The sequence below is a fragment of the Mus caroli genome, chromosome X (assembly GCF_900094665.2).
Source record: "Mus caroli chromosome X, CAROLI_EIJ_v1.1, whole genome shotgun sequence".
NCBI lineage: Eukaryota > Metazoa > Chordata > Mammalia > Rodentia > Muridae > Mus > Mus caroli.
The window spans coordinates 132204589-132219300 of NC_034589.1; the positions used below are offsets into that span (position 1 = coordinate 132204589).

General features: G+C 37.0%; 1 protein-coding gene across 9 annotated transcripts in view; it reads left to right on the forward strand.

Moving 5' to 3' along the window:
• Pak3 (p21 (RAC1) activated kinase 3) overlaps positions 1-10957 on the forward strand; it is a 236127-nt gene extending 225170 nt beyond the window's left edge. For 8 of the 9 annotated variants that reach the window (XM_021152815.2, XM_029473398.1, XM_029473395.1 and 5 more), the window contains 2 exons: positions 2606-2743; positions 4377-10957. In XM_021152815.2, coding sequence (XP_021008474.1) covers positions 2606-2743; positions 4377-4466 — 228 coding nt within the window. In that variant the 3' untranslated portion in view covers positions 4467-10957. The remainder of the gene's footprint in view (positions 1-2605; positions 2744-4376) is intronic. The other variant, XM_029473400.1, reaches the window with a different exon arrangement.
• The last annotated feature ends 3755 nt before the right edge of the window (positions 10958-14712 follow it).

Genomic DNA, 14712 nt, shown 5'->3' on the forward strand with positions numbered 1-14712 from the left:
AAGGTAAATTCGATTATTTCTCTAATTAGATACACTAGTTTTCTCTTAGTGTGTGAGTAAATTCAGTTGCACATTAAAGCTAGTGAAAAGTTTAATGTTTGTATGTTATTGTCAAGATATTTACAGTTATCATGGTGATGTCTGCAATACTAGAAAACTTTAGCTAATGTTTATTCAGTGGAAAACAGCTACCATTTTATTTTTGCTAGTCATATTTCTAATGTAAATGAGTCTATGTCATGGTCCTATATTGCCTCACCGTAGGAAAAAATAACCTATTTAATATTCTAAAATGTTATATTATAAGGACCTTGCCTGTTTAGTCTCAGCTAGAAAAGATAAATTTTTGAAACTGGTGTTTCTCGACACAGTTTTCTCAAGTTCCTTTTATCTCTTTCATCTGTAATTTTTTTCAATCAAACTGTGCTTAGCTTGATCCTGGTGTCTCGCCCATTTGATAGCATATCCTTATGTATACTACACAGAACATCCTTGTTTCTTCCCTAGTGAGCAGTGGTACTTGGTGTGACTGATACACAAGCTTTGGCTAGTGTGTATGTGTGAGAGTGGGAAGAGAAAGTCCCTAGGGTGAGATTGGAACAGAGGAAAGCTGACAAAGGAAGTAGGAAGCAAACCATATACCATATGCCATGCCAATCCTTACTGTGTTTTGTGGACCAATGAAGTATTGTTAGGAATGATAAATAGGAAGAAAAGCAAAGCCCCTTTGACTGAATTATCTTTTATGTGAGCATAGGATTCTCAAATCTCTACTATTTCTCTCTACCTTCTCCTCTCCACCCCCTCAAATGTTCTTGGAGAGGAATTTGGGGCAACACCATCTAAATCCCTTATCTTTGAACAATAGGAGGCCACTAAGAGCTTTTAAGTAGATAAATGAGTGACAAAAACCATGTGTTGAGATACAGTTGTTGAATGGGACGTGCTTAAGAACGAAGCGATCCAAATAAGGAAAGTCAACGAGGACTAAACTAAAGCTGTCTGAGAAAAGTCCTGTTCTTAAGCAAAGATAATAGTGCTAGAGAGAGGCGGACAACTATGAAAGCCATATAAATGTTACATTGGGAGAACCTAGTAAAATAACTGTAGAAGGTTAGGAGGCCAATGCTATGAAGAAGGAGAACACAGGGACTTTACTTTCTTGCTTACATTAGAAGCAGCTATACAAGGTCTCTAGTCCAGTTTCTAATAGCCAGCTCATTTTCCTTGAATTTTCACTCTTTAAAAGTATCACATGGTCATTAATTTTCCCCAATCTTCTTCATCTCAGACTTGGCTTTGCTGGAAACAAACAAACAAACAACAAAAAAAAACCCAAAAAATTAAAAAATAAAAGACCCTTTTGGTTGTCATGTTTGTTTTAGCCCCAGCTGTATTTGTGTCTCATTCACAAGGCAGTGGGTAGCAATTTTCCTTTTTTATGAAGACAGCCCCCAGCTCACAAACAGGATGTGTTCTGAAAGTTCATTGTTAAGTTAATTATTTGGAACCTAGAGTGCTTTTTCTCATAGAATCAGCCTTATACATAGTGATTAGGTTCCCAGGCGAGTCAACAAAAGCCACTTTAGTCCATAATGCAAGTGAATGGGTGAAATTTTTTTGCCATGGAAATTGGGTAGAAATAATACTGTTGCAATTACAATGAAAACAATTATTGAAAAAGAAATAGTCTGAGGTTTTTGTTTTCCTCGAAGGGCAGCATTTGATGAAAAACATATTTAATCCTAGGAAAATGAAGTAAAAGACCAGGGGATTAGATGCCACCATATTTAAAATGCATTTTAACTACTGTTTCAGGGTGGGGTTAAAATGATGAAATCAGTCTTGTGTTTATCACAGAAAAAAAATGAAAGCTGCAAAATATATTTAAGAATTAAGTCCCCGGTAATTGTGATGCCAGAGGGAGCTAATTTTAACAAGTTGATTTGTCTTGACTTTCCTTAAAACATGTCATTGCATAGTTCATGTTCATTGTATATATTAATAGTCTTCAGAAAGGCATTCTGATTCTTGTGTTAGTGTGTTCTTGGATAATTCTGAACCCCATTTGTCTATCCTGTCAACTGCTGCCCTCTCCTTCCTTTTCCTCAATGGTTCCTCTTCTACTTCAATGTCATACGTACACATGCAAATATATACATATGTGTGTGTGAAATCTAGATTTCATTCATGAAAGAAAACATAATGTTTGTCTTTCTGGGTCTGGCTTTTTTTTTAAACTTATCGACTTCCATCCATTTTCCTAGGAATAACATTACTTTTGTCTTTTATATCTCATTGCATCAGTCTAACGATAGTTAAGGTGTATCCCCATGATGAACTTCTAGTACAACAATAACAACTATTATTTTTAATGAAGGATTATCAGATCAATAGCCAACCAGGTTAGGAGTCAGCAGTTAAGCGATCCATTAATACAACCTATTCTCAGTCCTACATTCCAACAGAAACAATGTCCATGCAATTCTCTAAGATGGGCTAAAATATAAATAACTTCTAAAATATAAATAAGAAGAAAATTGATTTGTATGCATAATTTTACTGTGCATATGCTGACTAGAGTTGAATATTTTTTTCTTTATAGGCCTTATATCTGATAGCCACTAATGGGACCCCAGAGCTCCAGAATCCCGAGAGACTGTCAGCTGTATTCCGTGACTTCTTAAATCGCTGTCTTGAGATGGATGTGGATAGAAGAGGATCTGCTAAGGAGCTTTTGCAGGTGAAAACAAAATGAGGCAATTTACAAAGGGAAAGTTATGCTGAGCTTACCCATGTCAAAATGTGACAGCAAGATATCTCTGTTGTAGTTAGAATAGGGCTATTGGCATTCAATTTTAGACCCTGGGCATGCTAAATATAGGGATTCATCTATGATATCATTGATTGATCATGTTGCCTTGCTTTTTAAAGAATTTGCATTTTAATCTATAATTCTCCTTTGTTCTTTCTGAAATCTGATTCTGCAAAGAAAGAATGTTACTTTCTGGTATTGCTGGGGAGTGGGGTGTTGTTCTAAACTTTATTTGTGCCTCTGGATGTTATATGCAGGTGCTCTTGGCCAGAGGTGATTTTCTACATAACTTCCACATCTTTCCATGCCTGTCACCACATCTATATCTCACACCCTTTTTCCAAAGATACCAAAGATACAATATGATTAATGTAACCACACAGATAAATACAACGTAGAATCAATTATGTGGTTATAATACTGGGGGAAATGAACTTCACAGTTCTGACTCCAAAGTCCCTGTAGCTTTTGTCACACAAAAGAACTCTGTTGTGGCAATTTTAACATACCTTTCAAAATGTTGAATTTAAAATGGCAAGCAAACATTCTAGAGGAAATATCTAGAAGACAACTGACAAGTAGGACAGAAGGGCAGCAGAGGGGGGAATGGAGTCTCACTCATGTGTGAGACACCCACACATAGAGCTACACACACACACACACACACACACACACACACACACACACACTTTGTGAGTTATCTCCATAAAGCAGTTGATGGGTTGAAACTGTGATGGAAATGAGAGCTCTATTAGCAATTAATTAGCAAACCAAGATAATAAGAGTAACTTTGCAGTGAACAAGAGGTAGGAAAGATAAAAAGAGAAGCACAAGCCCTGAGGTAGTAAGTAGAATGTCACACATCTGCAAAGAAGCAACCATTTAAAAGAAATAAAGGAGCTTTGCTTGCATCAACTCTTGCAGATGAGCCAATAGAAGTGGAGGAGACACAGCTATTGGGTTTGGCAGAAAGGGAGCCAATGATTTCAGGGCAAAATTGATTTTAATGCTCAGTTGGAGATACTTTTTCAAGCCTGAGAGATATGCAGCACCATTCTTCAGTTTAAGAAATGTAGTGTCTGGCCATTACTGAGTGAACTTTTACAAACTCTATACTAAAGAGTTTCTAGCTGTGCCAAGTAAATTTCCATAGGATTTCATGACAGTGAAAGACCCAAAAAAGGAAAAGAAAATCTGAAGGACAAAAGCTGGCAGGGATTTTTAAATTAAATAGTGAGTGCTCGAAACACAATTAAATGCAAAGGAGCATATTTGAAATGCAAAGTTACACTAATGCAGTAGTTCTTAACCTGCGGGTCAAGACCTCTTTGGGGATCACATATTAGATATCCTGCATATCAGATATTTACAGATTTACAGATATTACAACTCATAACCAGCAAAATTAGAATTATGGAGTAGAAACAAAATAATTGTATGGTTGGGGGTCACCATAACATGAGGAACTGTATTAAAGGGTTGCACATTAGGAAGGTTGACAACCACTGTATTCATGGGAAGGGAGAATTCTAATAATTCTTTTTTTCCCTCCCTTTTACAGCATCCGTTTTTAAAATTAGCCAAGCCCCTCTCTAGTCTCACTCCTCTGATTATCGCCGCAAAGGAAGCAATTAAGAACAGTAGCCGTTAGAACTGCAAGCCTTACCCCTCACCGTCTCCAGGATGAGTAAGACTGAAATAAAACTCTGCTGCAGGATCCACAGAAGAAGAGACAGTCAAATGGAGTGGGGGCTCTTTAACTTTCAAGTGAATAGAAACTTCTTATAAACCTTTTTCCTACTCCCTCAGATTATGTAATTTATTTGTAAGCCTGAACTGCAGCCCACACAGGGCAGCAATGTCGAAGTAGCCATTAAGTGGCCACTTCCACCGTGAAGCGAAAGAGCCAGTAGTGAATCCCCTCATTTTGTGCATTTACTTTGAAGAAAAAAAGATTTCTCAAAGATGCACACTCCCTCTTCATAGTGCTGTGTTTGTTTTTAAGTTAGAGAGTAGTCCCTCTTTCATTCGAACCTCTTTCAAAATCCCTTACCCAACGTGATGTTTTTTCACTTGCATTGTCATTAGATGTTCAGAAAAATAAAAGATGTCAAAATGTTTTTTTAAAAAAAAAAAAAAAAAAAAAAAAAAAAAACAAAGAAAAAACAAAACAAAAACAAACAAAAATGAAAAAAAAAAATAGAACAAGTGCCGTGTGAAGCCGTGGACGTCCATGCCCTAATAGAGTCGCAAGCTTTTCTTCTTCTTCTGTAGTGGTGGCTTGATTTGTCTACCCATTTTTCTGCATTTGTATTGGAAAAGGTTTCCTTTAAGACATTTTCCAAAACCAGAGAGGAATATGAGTGTTCAGGATGGTCTTTTAAATGTTGTGTCATAACAAAGCTCTAATTGTGAGATCCTCTCACATTTCGCATGGATGCTAATGTAGTAGTTGAATTGTCATGTAAAGCAGCTTGTTGGCCTCTGTGACAACAGAAAAAGGACACACTGAAAATGTGGCAGTGCTGCTGGGTGAGTCCAGGTGGTCCTAAACCTAGGATATCCTGATGGGTAAAACCTTACTTACACAAAGATGGGACTTTCTCTGAGAGCCAAAAGGAAAATGCAGAACTCCTCATTGGGCAGTAAATAAGCAAAGATAATAGTGAATTTATTCCTCTCTTGTGCGCCTGTAACATAAGCATTGTACAATAGGCACATTCTGAGGAAATAGATCCATTAGCCAATGCTTTTCATGATAAAAATATTCATTTTTTGGCAATTTGTAACACATAAGAATTTTTTAAAGATCTAGAGATCAGAGATATAGTAAAGTACTCAACTCTTTAAGAAATGGAAAGTCAATGAAAGTTACATCCCAGTTAACACATGGCTCTAAATACTTGAAAATGATTTTTCTATGTATCTCCAATCTCTTTTTCGGTACTTGATTAGGATATGTTCTTATTTAGTTTCTTGGGCTTTTGTCCTTTAAAAGCATGTTCATAAAGGTGTTAGAAGTTCACCAGAAAATTAATTTTGATCTGTATTCATATTTCCCAAGAAATAGCCCAATGGAATTCCTTTTGTGGCTTGAGGAAAATTCCAAAATTTGACTATTATTTCACTATTTATAGTTATTAAAATTTTATTAATCTTCTGTGAGTAGAAAAACATCTGGAAGGTGTCTGCATAGAAAAGGATATGTCTCTTTTGAGTGTATAGTCAGTTGTATGAATTCTAGAAAGTTGGTTCTCTAAGCCTTTGACAAGCCAACAATCTATATCCTATGGCATTTCTTAATTTGTAGAGTTAGAGAAACTGAATAGACATTACCTACATTCAGTGGGGGGAGGGGAGCAAGACGAGGAGCAGATGCCCCTCTGCCCTGTGAGGTTCATCTGTCCATTTAAGCATCCATCCTTTCCTTCAAGTGAAAGCACTTTCTCTAGAGTTTCTGCTGATCATCTAGTACATATGTTTATGTTGAGAGATGGTACCACTGGTGGATTTCCTATTTTCCTATATTAGAAGATTTGAGAGGGATTTACTCATTCCCTGAAAATATCCACCATGGAATAAAAGACAAATGTGAAAAGAAAATCAAATGGTTATATTAATTTCAAGTTTATTTTGCAAAGAGCTATCTGGGCCTAAAAATTTAAATGTCACACCTCTTTAGTGAGAGAGGAGGAACCTTAATTTTTTATTCTACTTTATTTTAAATTGAGGATTTTCCCACTTGTTGTGCCAGGGAATTCCACAAAATACCTGGGATGTAAATAGAATCCAATTGATTGATGGTTATGCTCAGCTAATAGAGAGAACCCAAACCCTGGTTGGGAAGTCCAAGACATCAGTTAACACCTTTTGCATGTTGTAAAGGCCTTTATTATTGTTGCTGTTGTTGTTGTTGTTCTTGTTGTTGTTGCTGTTGTTGTTATCCTTATTTAGAAGACCCTGGAGCTGTCTTCAGGTCCTTCAGGTCACTGTTGGCAGAGAAATGGCTGCTCTTGATGCCCTCCACTCCACCTATTAACAGTGAAGGGCCAGGTACTTATTTACCATCACTTTGTATCAAGATTTGATAGTCTGTTCCAGTAGGCATTACTTGTACAAAATTATACCTGTGTACATTTTCAAATGAGAACAGCTTCTAAAGTCTTTTACTTGTGTTGAAGAGTTACATATATTTCTAATAAGTATTAGAGAGAAACTATTTCTCATGCCAAAATGATGCTGAAGGGTCCATACTTGCTATACTTGAACAACTTAGCCTCCAGATGGTTAGTAGTTTATTCCCTTTCCTTGATTTCATTTTGAGCTCATCTTAATCCAGGTGAGGCTGTTCAGATCTTTAACATTACTAGTGTGCCCTGAGACATTTGTGGGCACATTTTTGAATGTCGATTCAAAAATGTCCCGAGGTAAGAATAGGGCAGTGGCAAAGTCAGGGAAGGGTGAGAAGCACAGTAAAGATTATTTATTTAAGAAAGAATAGAACATTAATATTGTAGCAAGGATCCAGTTTGTTGTCAAAATCCCATGTGGTTTTGGGGATGACGTAATCCCCCTAAATCAATCAACATGTTGGATAATGACTTCGTTCTTGCTGATCTTGTCTGTGTGTTATTGTAAATATTTGTGAGTCCATGCTCCATTTTGGCTACTGGATGGCCAAGTCACATGAAAAGATTTAACTCAAGTATTTATTCTTTAATTGTGTTCTTCAGATTTCTTTCAGGCATATGAATTGCACCTCCAATGTTTAGTTGAACCACCTAGTCCTCACATCTATCCCTCCCCTGTGAAGCACATTCCATTGCTAAAAGAAAAAAAAGAAATATAAATTGCTTCCTGTTTTCTGTATAACTGTTTTGATAGTTTAAGATGTTTGTCTATAATGGATATCTCTCACCTTAAAGATCGTGTAAATAATTATATCCATTTCCTCAATGGGTCGTTTATTTCTAATGAGGCTGCCAGTTCTCAGAGAGAGTCTATGAAGTCACTTTTAAATAATACAAACAGGAATTACACCTATGTAAAAAAGAAGTGTGCATATGGATAAAGACTGGGAACACAGAAAACTGAAATCAGTTGTGATAGGGTGGTGGGGTTCTGTGATTTTTTTTTTCTTTCCGAAATTTTCTTTCTTTGATATTGATATATCAATACTTTAAGTAAATAAACAACAGAAGGGGAACTATAGAAACATAGAAGAGATGCCAGAAGCAGGTGCCTTCTGGCCAGAGCCCAGAGCATGCAGGGCACAGATATTTCCTAGTTACAATTATTCTGTAGGCTTTATACTTGCCTGGGTACTGAGGTTGGCACACGCTCAGGTATGGCACATGCTTTCTTATGAGACTATTATCTAAGTCAAGCTAAGGTGACATCACTGCTAGAACTTCAAATGCATTCTTCTTCTACAAAACAGGCTGCCCTCAGCTTTAATATGGCATCCAGGTATATATTTTGTTTGCCTTAGATTGGAGGGCTGAAAACCTAATTAGCCCCATTGATAATACTTGTTTTAGACACCACCTTTCTAGCTTGTTTTAAAAGATTTTCAAGGTCAATTTTGGAAGGATAGAAGGGAAAAATAGCTAGTTTCCACCAGCTTCTTGCATAACAGGGCCTATCATTCTGATAGGAGTCTTTTTTCAATAACCATAGACAAATCCCATTGGTTTCCATGTAATTACCATATACAATTAAGCCTAACTCCAAAATTATTAAGAGAAATATTTAAGGTTGCTAACATTCAGTTCCAGCCCAGTACTAAGCCTATTAGTTTTGGCTTTGGATGGTCTCTTTATGCCCTTGTGCTGCATGATTGTAGCATGTAGGCAACAATTGTGGGGGTTTTTTTTCCTTTAGAAAGGGAGACCAGCCATGAAAGGGCAATTTTCTTCTAACTCACCAAAGAAATTTTAGGTGAGGACTTCACTAATGTATGTTTCACAGTGTCATCAAAAGCAGACCATATCCCTAGAAAACTCACAGGCATTTACTTAGCTATTTATAATACATATGGAAGTCTTAACCCTGCCATCCTGGTTGAATCTAGTCCTTTTCTGAGCTCTTTGAAGTTAATATTCACTCAAACAAATGAATGGCGTGTGGTATAAACATCTCCCAGTCTTGGACGAAGAAGCCTGAAATTCAGCATTTGTAAACTGACAGTCTAATGGGCCTGGGATTTGGAATAACTTTAACATACAATATTGAACATATATTTGCATGTGGATTGGAAAGGAAGTAAATAGGGCCTTGGGAATAAGGGAAATGTTTCTCCTATGAAAGAGTTTTTCATAAAAGACTTATTTCTACTATAATTTCTGGTTGTTTGGCTTTCAGTTTTATCTCTTCTTTTCTGCTTCACACTCCTTCAGTGATCAAATATATCTAACCAACCTCTAATGCATGGGGATGTCTGTTTATCATCAAACAGTATCTCACTGAATCTGCAAATGTGGGACTTGAGATATCACCATGTGCACACCTCTGACTATACAAACACTACCAACTTGTAGCATTGACTGCCACTTAAGTCCATTGAACTTGCAAGGTGAACTTAAAAATCTAAGTAGTGCCACCAGACACAGAAGCTGCCATCAGGTGAATGCTGTCTCCTTATACCATTAGTAAGGCAAGTACCATGCTCATCTGACTCAGTGCCTAGGCAAAATCTGACAGTAATGGTAGAGAAGAAGAACTAACCATACCCAGGAAGGAGACCTAGATGTTAGCATGGCTGTTTTACCAAACTTGCTCTGTGACCGCGAGCAAATCACTTAACCCTTCTATTTTATTCATCTATAAAATAAGGGCATTGAAGTAACTGCTCTTCAAGGTCTTTCCAAAAGCTATGACATTGTGTGGGGTAACAGTTCCCTTGCAAGTTCAACCTGACAAAGTGATGGCAAGTATCACAAGCTTAAACCTGGATCTCTACGTTGCAGCTCCATAGAACCATGTACAATAGAAAAACTCAAGTAAATAAAGTTAACAGCACCAGGGAATGTTGATCAAACTCATGGAAACCTTCCAACTTCCTTACAAATGTTTTGTTTTTATTTTAATGTCTTTTTTCCACTGAATGTTCCCAGTTTTCCTTTTCTATACACTGTATGTAAAATCTGGTTTCCATTAAGCTGTGGCTAGCATTTGCTACTAGAACAGAAATTCACTGTCACATTTCATAGAATAAAACTGTACTTTGGGCCTCTCTATTCCTATGAGGCAGTTATGGGTCTTAGAGCATTAAAGTACAAATGGCGCAGGATGGCAGAACCCAAGCATTTTAATGGCTAACAGAGTGGACCTATGTACGGACAAGTTGCAAAAAGAGCAACTGAAAAATAGCAATTGCATGCTTTTAGCTGACAAATTAAATGTTGGGATCAAAGAAAACATTTCTCGTGGAAATTCCCACAGCAATTGGCTAGTTATTTGAGTATGGTGCTGAAAAAGAAGAGAGACTAGAAGTTAGTTTGATGGATGGTCCTTATTGCCTGCCTACAGCAGAGTGTCAACCAGCCCGGAGTGTGAAATTCAAGTTCAATGTGTGTGCTTGTGTGTGGTGTGCTTTCTGGACCCACATATACTATAGTCATTAGTGATGGTAAGATCTTTCACCATTAATGGGTTGAGCTCAAAAATCTCAGTACATCTGACAGGAGCTGCCAGATTACATGGATGCCGATGTCTACTGGGATTGAACTCATAACATCCAGATAAACTAGATTGAGGAGGATCTTCATTTTCACCGTTTATCGGAGTTGTATCTCATTTGGCTGTGCATTACTTTTGTCAAAATGTGTTGTTATTTGTTAACCCATGTGTAGTGAACTTCTTCTGTAATTTTGGATTAATGGTATTTATGGTCTTATGTTTGTTTGGTTTTTAAGTAAGTTATTTCTTTTGTACACTTGCTGATGGTATGACACCATCCCTCTGCCCTCAGCAGCTGATCTTTTTAAGGATTTTCATTTCTGATACTGTTATTTTAAATTGTGGTTGAAGCAATAGAAATTTGAAATATGGATTGTGCATGACTGTGTCTTGAGTGTAAAAATATTACAGTTTGAAACTTGGACCTAAAGTATTGCGAATAAAACGACAAACATCAGTGTTCTCTTGTTTCTCTCTTCTGTCACTCTTCCACCCCACCTTGATCTCATCAGTTATTTTGTCCATTTCACATTATGGAGGATATTACTCTCTTAAAGGTGTAGAGGTGATAAAATGGCCAGCATTCTACCAATACAAGATTTGCCTCAAAGAATCTTCCACTGCATAACTCAGTTCCCTACCTGACATTTATGTAGACTAGCTCAAAACAGTGTGTATATTCAATACAAAGCAAATACTTGGTAGATTTCAAAGGGAGATGAAGGAAAATCACCATAAGCATTTACAGGTAACCAACAAGTTGATTTTTGATCTTCTTTCTGCTTGGAAATTACTGAACATGCAAAGCCATGTTCATGATGGTCTGATTTGTCTTACATCTTTTTTTTTTTTTAAGATTTTTGTCCGTATGTTTGTGTGTTTCCATTGTGTACAAATGTGTGTAGGTGCCCACAAGTGCCAAATAAGCAGACAAGACCTCCTGGAAACATAGTTACAGACAGCTGCGAGCCTCCTGATGTGGGTGCTGAGAACTGAATTCTAGTCCTCTGCAAGAGCAGAAAGCACCTGTAATTGCTAAGCTACCTCTCTAGCTCCTCTTCATATCTTATATCACAGTCTTCAAAGGATCAAAGAATTCCAAAGCAGCCTCACTGAGACTCTTTATTCACTTACACATTTCTGTGCATTTACTGCTCTTGATGGAATGTGTATACAAAGGATTATACCTTTGTGTAAGTAAATACAATGACATCCATCTTCCCCACAAAGGTTAATTGATGATCTTTGAGATGACTCATAAGGTAAATGCACCTGTCTCTAAGCCTAATGACCTGAGTTTAATCTCAGGAATCCATGTGGTGGGATTCCCCAAAATTGTTTTCCTGACCCCTACTCCCATGCTATGCCATACATGCCCCAACACACCCACACAAATGCACACAGATAGATAAATGTAATGTTAAAATGCCATTTGGTTGATTTTTAATGCACTGTTACTTACATACAGGATATATATATATATATATATATATATATATATATATATAGAGAGAGAGAGAGAGAGAGAGAGAGAGAGAGAGAGAGAGAGGGAGTGGGGAGGGAGAGAGAGAGAGAGAGGCATTCACTGTAAAGATGAGTAAGTAAGAATTTTATCCAAGCTCTTTCTTCCCCATGTGTATGAATTATTGTGCTGCTTCTTTCACTATTAGCTTCTTATTCCTGTGAACTTCTTTTAAAGCAGGTTGTCTCCACTTGGTTTTCTATGCCCACTTAATGAAATAGAAATATTAAATAGTATTTTGTTATTTGTAAGTTTCATATTATTTATACAATGTATTTTGATCATACCCATACACCATTACCTTTCCCTAGCTCTTTATCTTCCTCCCAAGTTCATGTTCTTTTTAGTCATTGATTTTGTTGTTAAGTCCACATCCAATCAATGCTGACCCCATGCTCATGGGTGTATAATTATCCACTGAAGAATGGACAAAGAAGAGGGACACTCCCTCCCTCAGCAGCTATCAGCTATCAATAGCTCTTCCAATAAGGGTGTGGCCTTGGGACCCCATCCCAATTGATGGTGTTATTTAGATTGCCTTGGTTTTATTCAGGTCTTATGTAGGTCACTACATCTTGCCATGTCATCTGGGTTTCAATATTCTTTCTGCCTCTGCTTCTGAGAAGTTCAATGGGCCTAGAAATTGGCCACCTTAAGGACATAATAAAATGCAGGTATAGTAGAAGTTGAGAGGGAGGGATACTGTGGACATAAGTGTTCTGATGTGGAGAAAGATGGAGAATGAGAAAATGATGTGTTAGCAGAAGGCCTAGCCAAAATCAAAGCAGTATGAAAAAAATGTAGAGAAATTAGTTTATGAGCTAAAAAAAAATACACGTTTATTAAGGTCAATGGCATTTTTTAAAACCACAGCAACTTGGAAGAATAAAGCATAAATAATGATAAATGGGTTCATTTGTACCTTAGTACTGCTAGTTTGAATATTGGAACTCGAGTCTTGTCTGTGTCTTTCACATGCTACTGGAGTAAAGTGGGTCTAAGACCTGAAGTGCTAACCACAAATTGTGGTTGTACTGTATATTCTTGAAGGCATCAGCTGCGAGATGCTTGGTTGGCATCTATTTGCTTGCCACATGCATATGTTAAATACCACTACTACTACTGCCATCTGCTAATGATGAGCCATCTTGATCCACAAGCATGAGGCAGAGAAAGCTAACTGGGTTATTGTAGGAGCCTTGGAAACATCAGAGCCTGCTTCCAGTGACACACATCCTCTAAAAACAAAAACAAAAAACCAATACCTCCTAATGTTTCCCAAACAGTTCCACCATATGTATCCATTGGCTCATATATATCCAAACAAATAAGCCTACGGGGATGATTCTCATTCAAACTACCACATCTTAATTTCTAGAAATACACGTTCCCACGAAAAAGAAGCAAGACGACATTAACATTAAAGAGAAATGCTGAGAGAAAGGAGGAGAGAGACAGAGAGAGAGAGAGAGAGAAACAGAGAGACAGAGAGAGTGACAGAGACACAGAGAGAGTATATACCCTTCATTTTTACAATTACATGTAGATCTACAATGATCTCAACAGAGTGTGTAACAATTAAAACAATAAACTATATGACACTTCTCTTTTGACATAGGCTGGATCTTATGCCCAGCCCCAGGGCCAGATATACTGATTCTCCTGATCACCTTTCTGTCAGAGACTTCATTATTAATTCCACATGGCACCATTCCCAACTATATTCAGTAATAAGATTTTTTTCCACTTTATCTTTCTGTGCTTCTGAAGTCTTCTTGAGAAAACAAAGAGCATTCAAATATCTTGAGCTTGTAATGTATTTAGATATACATGTCTGAACTTCAAAATAGCACCGAGGGAGTGTGAAATGGCTATGAGGCTTCATTTTATAAACATTTAGTTTCAGCAATATTCAGTTGAACCCAGAAAGTTACATATACTCAGATAGTCAGCACAGCAATCAAGATGCTAATTGCATAATGTGACTATTGTGATTGGTGCTGCAATAAGCACAGGAAGGTATTTCTGTAGCAAGCTGCCTTGAATTTGTTTACTGCCTATACTCCTTTCTTCCCTTCCTTCCCTCCCAACACACAAAGCATGTTGCTAATATGACATCATAGTAGCTCGCTTTTCCAAGATTTTGTATAAATGAAATCAAGCAGTTCAGCTTTTTTTCACTCAGCATAGTTATTCTAGCCTGCATAAGTTCATCCCAATATGTCTTTAATACATTTATGCAAAGCTCCTTAAACATTATAAATATATATGAAATATCAATTGGGAATAAAGATTTAAAGGGAACATATTTAGCATGTCTTTTGCTTCATTCTTGATGCAAAGTTGATGATACATTACTGATAATATGAAATATCATTTTCTGATGTGCAACCCATTTTCATTACAAAGGGGCGCAGGTTTGGTAGTCAAAAGGATATTTTCCATAACCTCCTGCTTACTAGCTGAATAAATGGGAGCAACTCTTTTATGTCTCTTTTCTTTACCTTGCTTATCTTAAGGAAAGAAGAATGCTGGTGCTTTGTGTGAACATTAAAATTAAATTTCGTGCATGAAGACTTGAACATAGGATGAAATGCACAGTAAAGACTCAAAAGGATTGCGTTCTCTCTGTGTGTCTTTAAATTTGAGAAAAATTTTCATACTTAAAAAGAGTATGAAGAGTTGTGGTTTTGAC